Source organism: Galeopterus variegatus, unplaced genomic scaffold, assembly GCF_000696425.1.
Source record: "Galeopterus variegatus unplaced genomic scaffold, G_variegatus-3.0.2 Scaffold7104, whole genome shotgun sequence".
Taxonomy (NCBI): Eukaryota; Metazoa; Chordata; class Mammalia; order Dermoptera; family Cynocephalidae; genus Galeopterus; species Galeopterus variegatus.
The window spans coordinates 46848-60157 of NW_007733215.1; the positions used below are offsets into that span (position 1 = coordinate 46848).

The 13310-nt window shown below is 39.7% G+C and overlaps 1 protein-coding gene across 2 annotated transcripts; it reads right to left on the bottom strand.

The window, feature by feature from the left end:
• Positions 1–2669: 2669 nt before the first annotated feature.
• RANBP6 (RAN binding protein 6) lies at positions 2670–7288 on the bottom strand. 2 transcript variants are annotated; one of them, XM_008591639.1, is made up of 2 exons: positions 7125–7288; positions 2670–6009 (listed from the first exon to the last, which is right to left on the bottom strand). In XM_008591639.1, the coding sequence occupies exons 1-2, from the start codon at positions 7137–7139 to the stop codon at positions 3943–3945; spliced, it is 2082 nt and encodes a 693-aa protein (XP_008589861.1). In that variant the 5' UTR covers positions 7140–7288; the 3' UTR covers positions 2670–3942. The 2 variants fall into 2 exon arrangements, with proteins under 2 accessions (XP_008589861.1, XP_008589860.1); XM_008591638.1 differs by having other exon boundaries at positions 2670–7288.
• Positions 7289–13310: the final 6022 nt, after the last annotated feature.

Genomic DNA, 13310 nt, shown 5'->3' on the forward strand with positions numbered 1-13310 from the left:
GAGGAAGGGGGGGGGTTCTTCCTCTCGCCTCCCAGGAGGGGGCCGCAGCGCCGGGCCGCGGTGTCTCCGGCTCCTCCTCTCCCTCACACCCCCTCCCGCCCCTCTCTACCTGCGGGGCACCCGGGCAGGAGGAGGCGGCGCGCGGACGGGGCCCAGCGACAACTGTCAGTTAGAAGCCCCGCTGGGCGGAGGGGGAGGGGGAAAGGGGAGGGACAGGCTGAGAAGGGGGAGGGCACTCAGCCCCCTCGGCTGGGGAGTGCCCTGGAAAGAGGCACCGTCGCCATCCCCAGCGCGCATGCGTGGTAGAACAACCGTCCCCCGCCCCGTTACGCGAAACTGAGGGCTTGGGCTCAGCCACAGGCCCCGAGGCCTGATAGGTTGCGCGGCGCGATGATGTAATCAGCTCGTAGACGACTGTAGAGGGCGGAGTGGAGGGGGAAGCAAAGCGCCTGCGCAATTTAACTTGCAACTTCGAGGGAAGGCGGCCAAAAGGGATTTTTAAAGCGAGTGCTGCAGGAGGATACTTCTTTTCAGAGACACTTGTCAGCCCTAAAACGTGAAATTAATTCTAAAGGAAGTTTCTAGATAATCCTTGTTAATGGTGAATGAGTAGTGAGAAACCACAAAATGTAAATCCTCTCCACTGTAAAATTGACATTCTCTGCTCGCTTCCTCTCTGCGACTGACGATCTTTTATATAAAACTAGAGTTTTGAAAAGTTTAGAAAGGAAGTTTAAAGGCTCAACCGTACGTTTCCATGCAAAATTTCAGGAAATGCATAATTTTCTGAAAAAAGACGTGATTTGTAGAACTCTAGTTTCTCAAATTTCTGTCCCCAGTTCTTAACATCAATTTATATTTTGGAAATTATTCCCATGTTTTCCGTTAAAAATCAGAAAAAAAATTTCCACCCTCTCAGTTCTTGAGATCTGCTAAGAATAAAGGAAGGGAATGGAACTTCGTTAAAAAAAAAAAAAAACAGGAAAGAAAGAAGGAAGGAAGGAAGGGAGGGAGGGAGGGAAGGAGGGAAAAGAAAAAATCCTTGGGACTAGGAAGTTTCCAAATACTTCAAGTCTGAGATGTACAGCATAGAAAATAGTCGTTGGCGTGGCCTTACAATCTCACCACACATTTAAAAATTACTATTTAAATAATAATCAAGAAGTTGACTCATCATTGACATTAATTTATGACGTTGCTTAAAATAAGGGGGGAATGAGTGGTTCCATAAAGCAAACATTACTGTTTTCTCGTGTTCTATTTGAAAGATGCACGTTACTTTTTATTACACAGAAACCTCTTGCTTGAAACTTGGAATTACTTAAACACAAAAACAAAATTATAGACATTATGCATTTTGAAAGTAAAAGTTACATGACTAAATGGTAGGGATATTCTGATTCTTAAGATTATTTACTTTTCATTAATGTGACCTTTAAAGCACTGATAAAATTCAAAGGTTTTTGTTTGTTTGTTTGTTTTGTCTAGTGAGTTAAATTATCAGTTTAAGGTAAAATAGTGAAGTGAGAACACTTGATTTTTTCAGGTGACATTCCCCTCATCCACACACCTACACATTAGCTAGTATTCAAGGTCTCCTCTCACTTCATCAGACATTTGTAACTTTTTAGGCATGTACAGGTTTTTCTCTCCTCAGAGCCCACGGATGTACCTCAGTTAACAAGAAGAAAGGCAGGAACCAGTCCTACTTCAGCAAATGGCAACCAAACATGTGTCTGACTGAACACCCCTCATTTTGTTTAACAAAGCCTAAGCCCAAGAATCTGGAGCCAACCATACCCAAGCAAATATCCCCTTTGCCTCCTCTTTAGCCACCAACATTACTTCATGCTTCTCAGATAATATTAGCTTTCATTTATTGAACCTTGTGCCACTTAGCACTTTATATTCATTATCTTTATTAATTCTCACAACTCTATAAGCTAGGTATTATCCTCAGTTTACAGATGGGGAAAGATGCTTAGGTTAAGAAAGTAGTTCATCAAAATTCAAATCAAGCTCTGTCATACTTTAAAAATGCCAGGTGCCTAATTCCATGACATCTGACAAAATTTTCAAATTCTCATGCACAGGAGTGTAGGGAATTGCTAAACATGTTAATTAAAGGCTTCTAAATTAATAAGGTATATAAAAGAGAAACAAGTGTAGGTAAGTATAAGGAACCTGAACTCTAGGTCATGAAGAGGCCAAGATGATAGCAATTCTAGCTATTATGAAAATAGGATAAGGTTCCTGAACTTAAAAAAAAAAAGAAAAAAAACTTTATTATACAAGAAATATGTTGGTTGTAGGTAAATTAGAAAATGTAGGTGAGAAGAAAAATTGCCATTTAATTCTCCCCCCCAGAGAAAACCTCTATTAATACTTTGAGGTGGGATTTTTCTGTTTATTCATCTATACTTTTTTATTGATCTTAAGTAAACTTAAAATTGTGATCATACTGTATGTAATGTCTGTAAACTTATTCCCTCTTCCTCCCATTAATAACAAAACAATTGTATGGAATGGACAGGAATTGCATATCTACAATCTCAACTTTACATCCCTCTCTACAATGGCCTAGATGGCCTGTCCATCTGAACTGGTAAGGGGTGAATTCGAAAATTCTAATTCCAAACTATAAAAAAGAACACAGTAGAGGTACAAACAACAGTAGTAACAGCTACAATTTATTGAACACTTACTAGGTCTTACATATTTGCTAAATACATACACATTACTCACAATAGTACCAGGAAATCACAGTAGATGTATTTGCTTTTAAGTTTTGGATCAAAATTTGCTGAGTAGAAAGCTTTTTCTACCCTACAAAAAGCTCAACATTAAAGACCAACATTCCAATATAATTAACCCTAGATTTATAGAGCTGTTTTCTTATAATGCACATCTATTGCTAAATGACTAGTCTCAAAGCTGTTTTCTTTTTCATGTTTAAAGATAGTTTGCTTTCCTCTCATTTTCACAACAGAATACTCTTCAGTACTACTATCAAATCTGTTAGGAACTTCTTCAAAATAGAAATCTGTCTAAGCCCCATTGTGAATCAGGGCTTCTCTTCTTGAGCTGCTTTGCAGGGGGGGAAATGTCATACATACACAAAGCAATAATCTGCTGAAACACGTAACACTGACTGATGCCCACAAATATTGATTACTTACTATTTGTCAAACACTGTGTTACAGTATGTTACATGCTACCAATATTAGATGTACCAGGACTCCCTTTTCAGTAACCAGGGTTCTTGGAGTCTTGGGTAACATAAAAAAATAGAGACCAGTCTGGCTAGGAAGATTTAAAAGTTCTAATAACTCTCACCTGGACACCTTGGGAACTAGAATATGGATGGATATGTCCCACCCAGTTCTTAGGAGTACATTATGAAAACGTTTATATATATTATAGAGAAAACTTCCACATCCATTGCAGTATCTCAAAACTCTCTCGTAATTCCAGCATCCTCCCATTACCATGAATACCAGAAGTATTATCAAAGAGGAATAAGCCTGCCACTATATCCTTCACCCTCCTCAATTCCAAAGATGTTTTCCTGGAAGTTTTCCTATCTTTGTGAGATCTTAGCATCTTGTTAGTCAGCATGACATCTTGACACCAAGTATACTGCTTACCCGGCATCAAGAGTTCAGACAAACAGCAACAATTTATACATTTCACATCAACTAGGGGAAAGGTGACAAACATTCAAAGACAACTGGAAGCACTGGGTATCACCACGGTTTGTGTTCAAGAGATAAACATGCAAGATAAACAGAAGGCTGTAACACTAATTTTGGAGAAACATGGGGAAGAAATATGAACGGCTCAGCAGGGAGAAAAGTTCTCTCATTTATAACGGAATCCACACACAACACTTATCTGTAGCTATTTTTATGGTAGATGATATTCAAGTGACATTAAAGTGCTTCAGGCGAAACTTAGCAACTCCTGTAAGGCTTTCTGCTGTTCATCATTGAGTTGAGATATGCATTCCAACCATAATTCTTCAGAAGTCTGTACCTGACGCACAACATTAGCTAGGCGTTTGGCACAAGGATCTTCATAATTAATAGTCTCATTAATTTTTCCTTCTGCAATTATACTTATTATTTTGGGAAGATTGGAATTATTTGGACCAATTACAACTGGGTGGTTACTTTCAATTAAGTCACAGAGAAAACTCAAAGTCTGAATAGCTTCCTCTTTATCTTCATGCAGTGGAAGCCATGATAACCAGTGAGGAAGAATTTCGTCTACATTTACACAGTTAGGCTTAAACTTCAAAATCTTCCCTATTGCTGAGATACAGTTCTCTGTAGCAATAATATTTTTTTTGGTTTTGGAATTTGCACACTTAATAACTTTTACCAGCAGTGGAACAGCTTCTGAACATAAAGAACGATAATCATCTCCACCAAACTGTGCCATAACACCCAGGCCATAAGCAGCAGCTTGCCTGACTTCAGGGTTGTTATCACGCATATTTAGTAGCATTGGCCACCGAAAATATTCTACATATTTAAATGAGGTTGGACTGCAGTGCTCTATGATATCATCAAATATGCACAATCCCCACTGTCTGTCTGGCCAGGGCCTACTTGAACAAATTAGATTCACAATTAATGGAAGTAGCTGTTCAAACCATGGTAAAATCTTTTCCTTATAAGTACTAAATAACGAGTGCAAAATATCTGATACTTTGGTCAGAATATAAACATCACATTCATCCTCATCTTGCAGAGACATCTCAACCTGTTGGTCATAGTTTTCTTCCTGTCTTTTAACCTGTCGCAATTCTTGGTTTTTAAAGTGACCTTCAAGTTTTGCTTTCAATATTCCTCCCAGTTCTTCCAAGTGTTCATCATTAAGACAACCATCTCCCATTACTTCAATGGATTTTGCAAAAGAATTCATTATTTCTGAGAGTACGTCTGTATCAGGTTCAGTCCCAATAGCCTTGACTAAGGGATCACATATGAATTGCCACATCTGTGCAAGATACTCTGGGCCATGAATTCTTGCACATTCCAGGAGAAAAGGCATGGACTCTGCTGCTGCCACTCGAACATTATCATGGAAATAAAATTTCAGTAAAGGAACCATCAGCTTCACAACTTGTTCTGTATAGTCCACAAATCCTTCCCTTAACTCCTTAGCATAGTAAACCAACATCTGGCAAGCAGTTGCTTTTGCTTCAAGTCCTGAAGTTTTAATTCCAAAACTTTGCTGGTCTCCAAGATTTACAAATTGCCAGCCATCATCATCACTCATATTCTCCACATCTTGTGTGTCTAAGAGAGCGACATCAGGTTTAGCTGAAGCAGTCTTAATAAGAGGCTCGATGACCAGTGGAAGGTACTGTTGAAAATCTTTTCCAAGAATTTTGCACATTCTAGCCCATGCTGAAACCATGTAAGAAGTCTGAGGATCATCATCATCCATATTATTTAAGTCTGATTGTGTCTTCAACAACAGCTGCATCACATTTGATGCATCTTGCATAAATTTTTCCTTTCCAACAGCAAGACCAACGTGGCTAATGCACTCAATAGTTTTTCCTCTTAGAAGCTTGAGTTCCTTCTGAACAGCAAGCTCAACAATGTGCTTTAGTGAGGGCATAAATATATCATAATATGGAACAAATTTTTCTTCTATTGTATCTGCAACTGAGGCAATGGTTGTCACAAGTTGTTCCAGGGCCAATTTAGTTCCATTTCGAATCAACTCTTGAAGTTTAATCACCAAGATGGAATGTAGATTTTTCACCATACTATCCAAATACAGAACTAGCAATGATTTGGGGCAGTCTTCAATAAAAATAATAAGAGCAGAAGCTGCATGTGATTGCACACGCTGATTACCTTGATTTTCCATGGTGCGCAACAGAGCTGTAATCACTGTTTCATGGAATTTCTTTTGGAAACTAGGTGCAAAATCTGTAGCCATTTGTCCAAGTGTAGTACAGGCTGCAGCCCTCACCCTTGGATGAGGATCCTGAAGAAAAAGCAAAACGGAGTTAACTGTTTCATCTAGAATTGATTCCATTTGCTGATGGCATCCTTCTCCAATGGCAGATAAGGCCATTAATCCAGCATGTCGATATTTCCAGTCGTTGCTCTGAAGCATTTGCATGATATGCTCCTTGGTCATTGGTAAAACAACTTTTCCACCAAGCCCACAAGCCAGTCTGTCTAGTGCACTCTCAGCAGCAACTGCATTGCTGTCAAAATCATCTTCTTCCATTTCATCAGCATTTACCCAGTCCTCATCATCTTGCAGATCAACCATCATTGCTAATATCTGAGGAATTGCCTGCGCAATAATATTTGTATGTTTTTTCAGCATTGGGGTTGCAGTTTCAGACAAGGTCACTATTACTTCAAGGGCCAGCTGGCGTTGCAGATTACTAAGTCTAGAGTCTCCGCATAACTTCAGACTCAACTGTAGAGTATCTTCTAAATAAGGACCTAAGTACTTAGGTACAGTGTCTGCAATCTCAACAAGGGATTCTAGTACTGAGTCATCATCCTGGTAGCATGAGTCATTCACAGCCTGTAAGATTCCAGGAAGCAAGTCTGCAAAGTCTTTGAAAAGAGCAATGTTATTTTCATTAGCAAGTACAAATGCAGCTGCAGCTCTAGCGGATAATGTCCTGATTGCTGGATGTTCCTGATCTTGAATACACTGGTCCAACAACCGTTTGATGATATCCAAATCATGCCGCTCTTGGTTCCCAAAAATTCCAGGAAAGTGCCAGAAAACGTGAAGTGCAACTTCCCATAGAACCACATTTTTAGAGTAGATTGAATCAATAAGAAACTTCAGACCTTCTGGCCAGTGGTTAGTGCCATCCTCATCTATCAAATTCCTGGCCAGCACTGCAAAAATATCACAAAGTTTTTTCCTCATGCTAGCATGTGTTTCTAACTTAACAGCCAGTATCAGTTCAATCTTGACATCCCTCTGAATATCAGAAGGCAGATTTGGATAGACCTCCTCAAAACCAGAGGACAAAAGCCGTCGTAGCAGTGCGGCAGCCATTTGTCTCACCTCATAACCTGCCCTTCTATTCCTGACGGCATCTAAGAGGAATGTAGTCTTACACAGACCTGGGATATTTTCATAGATTTCTTCTGCTTGCCTCCGCACCATGCAGCTTGGGTTAATCAGGTTCTTCAGAAGCTGGTAAAACTCCTGCTTTTCCGATACGGTTGCCGGTACCCCTGCAGACCCGGCCGCCGCCATCGCGCTCTGTCAAAGATACTGCGACCGGGTAAGGGGGGGCGGGGAGTCTGCGGTGCGAAGCTCTGACGTCAGCGAGGCGCCGGCGGGGACGGGCGGGGCCCTCCCTCCACTGCCCGGGCGCTCTGGGAGGCGGGGCGCGGGGGGCGGGGTTTCAGAGAGAGGTGGCCGCGGGGAGGGGGCGAGTCTGTTTTGCAATCGGATGAATTGACCCTGCAGAGGGAAAAGAAAGAAAGAAAAAGATGATATTGATTGTTTTAGAATGGGATTATACTATATTTTTTCTTTTCTTTATTTCTAAACTATATCGATGCTACCCTGATAATTTTAAAACAAGAACTACGTCTTGAGAACATACGAAGTGAAGAAGCCAGTCACAGAAGACCGCCTGTTGTATGATTCCATTTGTAAGAAAGGTCCCAAATAGGCCAATCTATACAGACAGAAATTAGTGGTTGACAGAGGCTGGGGGAGGGGAGAATGGAGAACGACGGCTATCAGGTAGGGGGTGTCTTTTTGAATGATGAAAATGTTTTAAAATTGATGTGATGGTTGCACAATTCTGTGATCATACCATTGAACTGGACAGTTTAAACTGGTGAATTGCACTGGTATATGAATAATACTGCAATAAAGCTGTTTATAAAATAAGTACAGAAAAGAATAAAAAACAGTGATTACTGCCACACTACCACATCTAATGCAGTAATACGGTGGTGCTCACACTCTGGTGTGTATCAGAATCACCTGGCCTGTGTTTCATACTAAAGAATGGGAAAGACAACTGAGTGAAGTATGGTTGAAAGCGACCTAGACTAATATTCAGAAGACTTGAATCCTGGACTTATCTCTAAATTAATTTTGTATCCTTTGTCATGTCACTCCATATTTTCCTTGCAAGTTGCCCAAACTGTGATATGAAGTGTTCAGTTATTACAATCCTAAATACCCTTTACTAGGAAGCTGCTGAGGTTATTACAAGAAATAAGTGTTCCTGAGGCTAAATATTGTTTCTTTAATTCAGGCAGGTGTGTCAATCAAAAACAATTATTATTCCTTTAACAATGAATAGGTCTTACTTCTGTATTAGCACTTTGCCACACTCTCATTATACAGGTTTGTGAGGTTGGTAGGATGGGTATAATACTAATTTTAGGTGAGAAATGGAAACTCAAGATCTTAAGGATTTTGCCTAAGATGACATACCTGAGTCTCAATTCCACCTCTTCTGAATGTGACACCAATGCTCTTTTCACCATACCACTTTTCCATAACTATTCTTGGTTTGCAACATGACCAGAGCTCTTCACTTATTACAAAGTTTACCTTAAACTTCTCCAAGCAGGCTTAATTTTAATTTTGTAAAATGCTGCTTCATATACCCAGAAAAAGTGGAAAATCCCAGCTTTAGTCTTAACCAGATGGTATACAAAGTAGGTAGTCTCGTAAATTACATTGTAATATGAAACCCTATTCTCTAAACAGTGTTTGTTTCTTTTTTTTTTTTGGCCCTGGCTGGTAAGGGGATCTGAACCTTTGACTTTGATGCTGTGAGGACCACACCCTACCAAGCGAGCTAACCAGCCAGCTCCAGTGTTTCTCTTTCTATGGACTGAAAACCAACTGCATCAGAATCACTTGGGATACTTATTTTAAAATATAGATGTTAGAGCCCAAGTTCAAAACTACCAAACAAGAATTTCTGGCGACTGCAACCCAAGAGTGTAGAATTTTAATAAACATATTGGGTTTTTATATAAATGTCAAAATTTGAGAACCATTGATGAGATCAATTCTAGTTCTGATTTCAAGATTGTGACTATAGTTCTGCATCTCGCTCTGGACTAACTGGTTTTCTTACTGTTCCTTGAAAAAGCTTAAATGCAGGGCCCTTGCATTTGCTGTTTTAGGAAATGTTAATAAGCATGTGTGAAAAAAAGGTTTCTCTTATCCATTAGCATATTCAAGACATTAAAAACTACAATAAGATACACCCATAGATCTACCACAATGTTTTAAATTTAAAAGTCTGACAGTGCCAAGGATTGGTGAGGATGTGGAACAACACAGTTGTATTTTCTTGGTAGTATAGATAAATTGGACCACCACTTAAAAAAAATGTTGGAAAATGCTGGGTTAAGATTATGCAATTATTTGTTTATTCTCTCAGCCAATATTCATTGAGTGTATAGTCTGACATGGTGCTGGGTGCTGGGTTTAAAGATTAAATAAATGAAGATGCTCATGAGAAGTAGTAAATGTCACATACTGTACTGACCACTGTGGTAATGAGAAGCCTGCCATGGAACCACGTGGGGTTGTAGAGGCAGCTAATCTACTCTGGGTGGAGGGGAGATCAAGTAAAGCTTCCCAGAGGAGTTGATATCAGAACTGACTTTCGAAGGATGACTCCTCACTAACCATTTGAAGAAAGAGAAGAAGGTTTGTTGGGAAAATATAATAAATTAATTAGGCCCCCTCACCTTAGGTCACGTTGGGGGTGGTGCAGCACATTCTTTGTAAGTGAGTTGTGGAAGAAAGAGAAGAAGGTTTGTTGGGAAAATATAATAAATTAATCAGGCCCCCTCACCTTAGGTCACGTTGGGGGTGGTGCAGCACATTCTTTGTAAGTGAGTTGTGTGTGGGTAGAGTTAGTGTGCATGTGCTACTTGGCTGGCGTTGACTGCCTCAGACATCTGCCTCGCACGGCCATGCTCACAAACCTATGGCTCCAAAGACCTTTTTGCTAGTTACCTAGCTCATAGACCTGCGTGTGAAGGGTTTGTGACCCAGTCTGTGAATGGGCTTGAAGGGTCTGTGAGCTCCAGACCCAGCCTTAGGTCGACAATTGGCCCAGTTGGTAGGATTACGGGCAGGTAAAAGAGCCTGACAAGGTTGTTCTAAGTAGAGGGAACAGCTTGTTCAAATGCAGAGAGGCCTTAGAACGTAGTGTGATGATAGCTGTGCCAGTGTTTATTGCTGGAGCATTGGGTATGGGGCTTGAAGGGCCTGGGGATGACTCAGGAGGCGGCAAGAAGGAAGACAGAAAGTAAAATAGAGGCTAGAACATGAAGGCTCTTTTATTGTATATTAAGAAATTTGGATATTTTCCCTAAAGTAACAAGGAGCTGTTTAAGATCTTTAATCAAGGGCTGTGAAATAGTCAATGTTTAAAAAGATTACTTTGATAGAAGTGTGAAAACTGAATTGTGAATACTGGAGGCATTTAGGAGGCCAATAACCTATTCAGTTAATCTGAAAGTCTAAACCATAGCAGTGGTGGAGGGAAAGAAAATAGGGCACAGATTGGAGGGGTATTAAGTAGTATCAATGGCACCTAGGGAGCAAGGAGAAGCCTAGGAAATCTTCTCAAGTTTTGGCCTGAGCATCTAGTTGGAGGTGCTGCTGTTTACCTATTTATTTAGCTATATATTAATAAAGAAGAGTGTTCATGTGGATCAAAAGACTGCTAACTCTTCTGGAGGAAAAAGAGGCTTCTCATGAAGGTGAGTCCCAGGATTTATATTTTATTCTCCAATTGTTCCCACGTGCTATAGAGGTAGTCATAATTTCAACAGCAGGAGCTGAACAGAATCAAATTTAGAAAAGTTATTTATGGTCTTTTACTTTAGGAAAACATAAACTGATGTCAAATCTTAAAATGCTTCCTTTTTAGATTGCATAATTCTTTTCTATTTATTTTATGCACCCCACCTCTAAGAGGGGCACACAATACCCAAGATTCAAGACTAGACTTGCAGATTTGTTTAAAGTTGAACAACTTTATTAAATTTTGTAATTAAAATTGGCTTTGTTTTTACTGGTAGGAGGCCATCTCAAGAATGTTTCCACAAGGTGGCTCAATATGAGACAATGCAGGTGTTTGTTAGCAGCTTACCAAGTGGAGAAAGTTAAAGATAAGTTGCAAATTTCTTCCAAGATTTGAGAGATTTAGAGTCAAATGAGAATTAAATTGAACATACCCAACATTTTAACAAAAATGATCCAGAGCAAAAAAAATACAGAAAACAAAAAATATCATGAAGACTCTCACTGGCCTAAAATGGGAAAATATGAATATCAAAAAAAATAATGTCTGCAAAGGATTGAAAAACATAAAATATATAAACAAAAGTTATGTTTCTAATATTAAAAAAAAGTCACTAACTCATTGATCATCTTTGGAGATTGCTAAGATACTGTCAAGCTAGGGCTGGGTCTGGAGCTCACAGACCCCTCAAGCTCATTTGCAGACTGGGTCACAAACCCTTCACACGCAGGTCTAGGAGCTAGGTAACTGGCCAAAAGGTCCTTGGAGCCATAGGTTCGAGACCATGGCGGCGAGGGGTGGACGCCCAAGGCAGATGCCAGCCAAGTCACAGTGCCACACATGCGCACTAACTACACCCACATATAACTTATTTAAAAAGAATGCACCCGCACCACCCCAACTGGACCTAAGGCGAGGGAACCTGATTAAATTATTCTATTTTCCCAATGGACACCAACTCTGGAAATTGATAATGAAAATAGTTAAGGTTTTTCCTGCCTTTCCTGTACAAATTGTATTTTAGAATAACTAAATAATTGATGAAGGAATGTTCTTTTTAGAATTCTAGCTAATAAATGCATAAAGAATGCTAAAATCAGAAAATTGCTATGTCATAACCCCAAGTGAAATAATAAATCTAGATAATAGTAACCTATGGATGTTAAAGCCAGTAGATGAAACACTGATTAGGAATTTAATAGTAAAGGGATTAGGCTGAAACCACCTGAAATTACGGATTGATCATATTAACATAATATGATAATATTAATATGATTAAAATATTAACATATTAATCCTTGATCATATTATTAAAAATGAGATTGAGCCAGCGTGTCATTTATGTGTTGCCTTTTAGCTTCACATTCATACTTTTAATAATGGATGTTCTCAGATGCTGAGGTTAGCTCTGGAAACAAAATTTCTCCTTTCATGGCTGTGTCACTGTTAGGTTCCATTAATGGAAACCACTAGAGATCGGAGGATAAAAAAAGAAATGGAAAAGGGATCGATCCTTCCTGTTTTTCTATTCTTTTCTGGATTTCCCCAGCAGTGGGCAGCAGCAGCAGTGTCATGCCTCTTGTAGCACTCTAAAAAACCCCCAGCCATATCCCATGTCTGCAGAATACCAGTAGAAGCCGGGAGGGGGCACCCCCTCCTCAGAGTTTTCACCCGCAGCTCTGGAAGCACCTGCACTGAGTCAAAAGCACGAGTTTCATTTCGTTCCCTCAGCTTTAGGAGTGGTAACAGGTCCCGCAGTTATCATCTTTCTATTACACTTTGCATCAGTGCTATTTATTCTTTCAGCTCTCTCACACCTGTGTACCCAATCCCCTAAGTTAAATCTCTGAAGTACATAGTGTGGTTTCTGTTTTCCTGACTGGACCTTTACTCATATACCAGACATTTAGCAATGTGATAGGAAGTACACAGCACCAATTATGAAGTATTTTTATTTTACTTAGGTTTATTCAGGTATAATTTATATGCATTAAAATTCACCAATTGCAAGTGCATAATCAGATGAATTTTGACAGTCAAGTAATTATGACCGTAATCATATGTAGCTCATTTTCATTACCCCAGATATTTCCCTTGGATCCCTCAGTAGACAATCTCCTTTCCCACCCCTGGCTCCAGGCAACCACTGATTTCTATTGCTATAGCTTTGTCTTTTTTGCAATTTAATATAAATAGAATCATTCAGCATGTGGCTTTTTGTATCTGGCTTCTTTCACTTAGCATGATGCTTCTGACATTCATCCACGTTGCTGCATGTTTGTTCCTTTATATTCATATGTCATATGAATATAATCATATTTCATCATATGCATATACCATAATTTGTTTATGTATTCATCAATTGATTGACATTTGGGTTGTTTCCAGTTTTAGGTTATTATGGATAAAGCTCCCATAAAAATATGAGTACAGGGCCAGCCCGGTGGCGCACTGGGGAGTGCGCCGCTTGGGAGCGTGGCGGCGCTCCCGCCGAGGGTTCGGA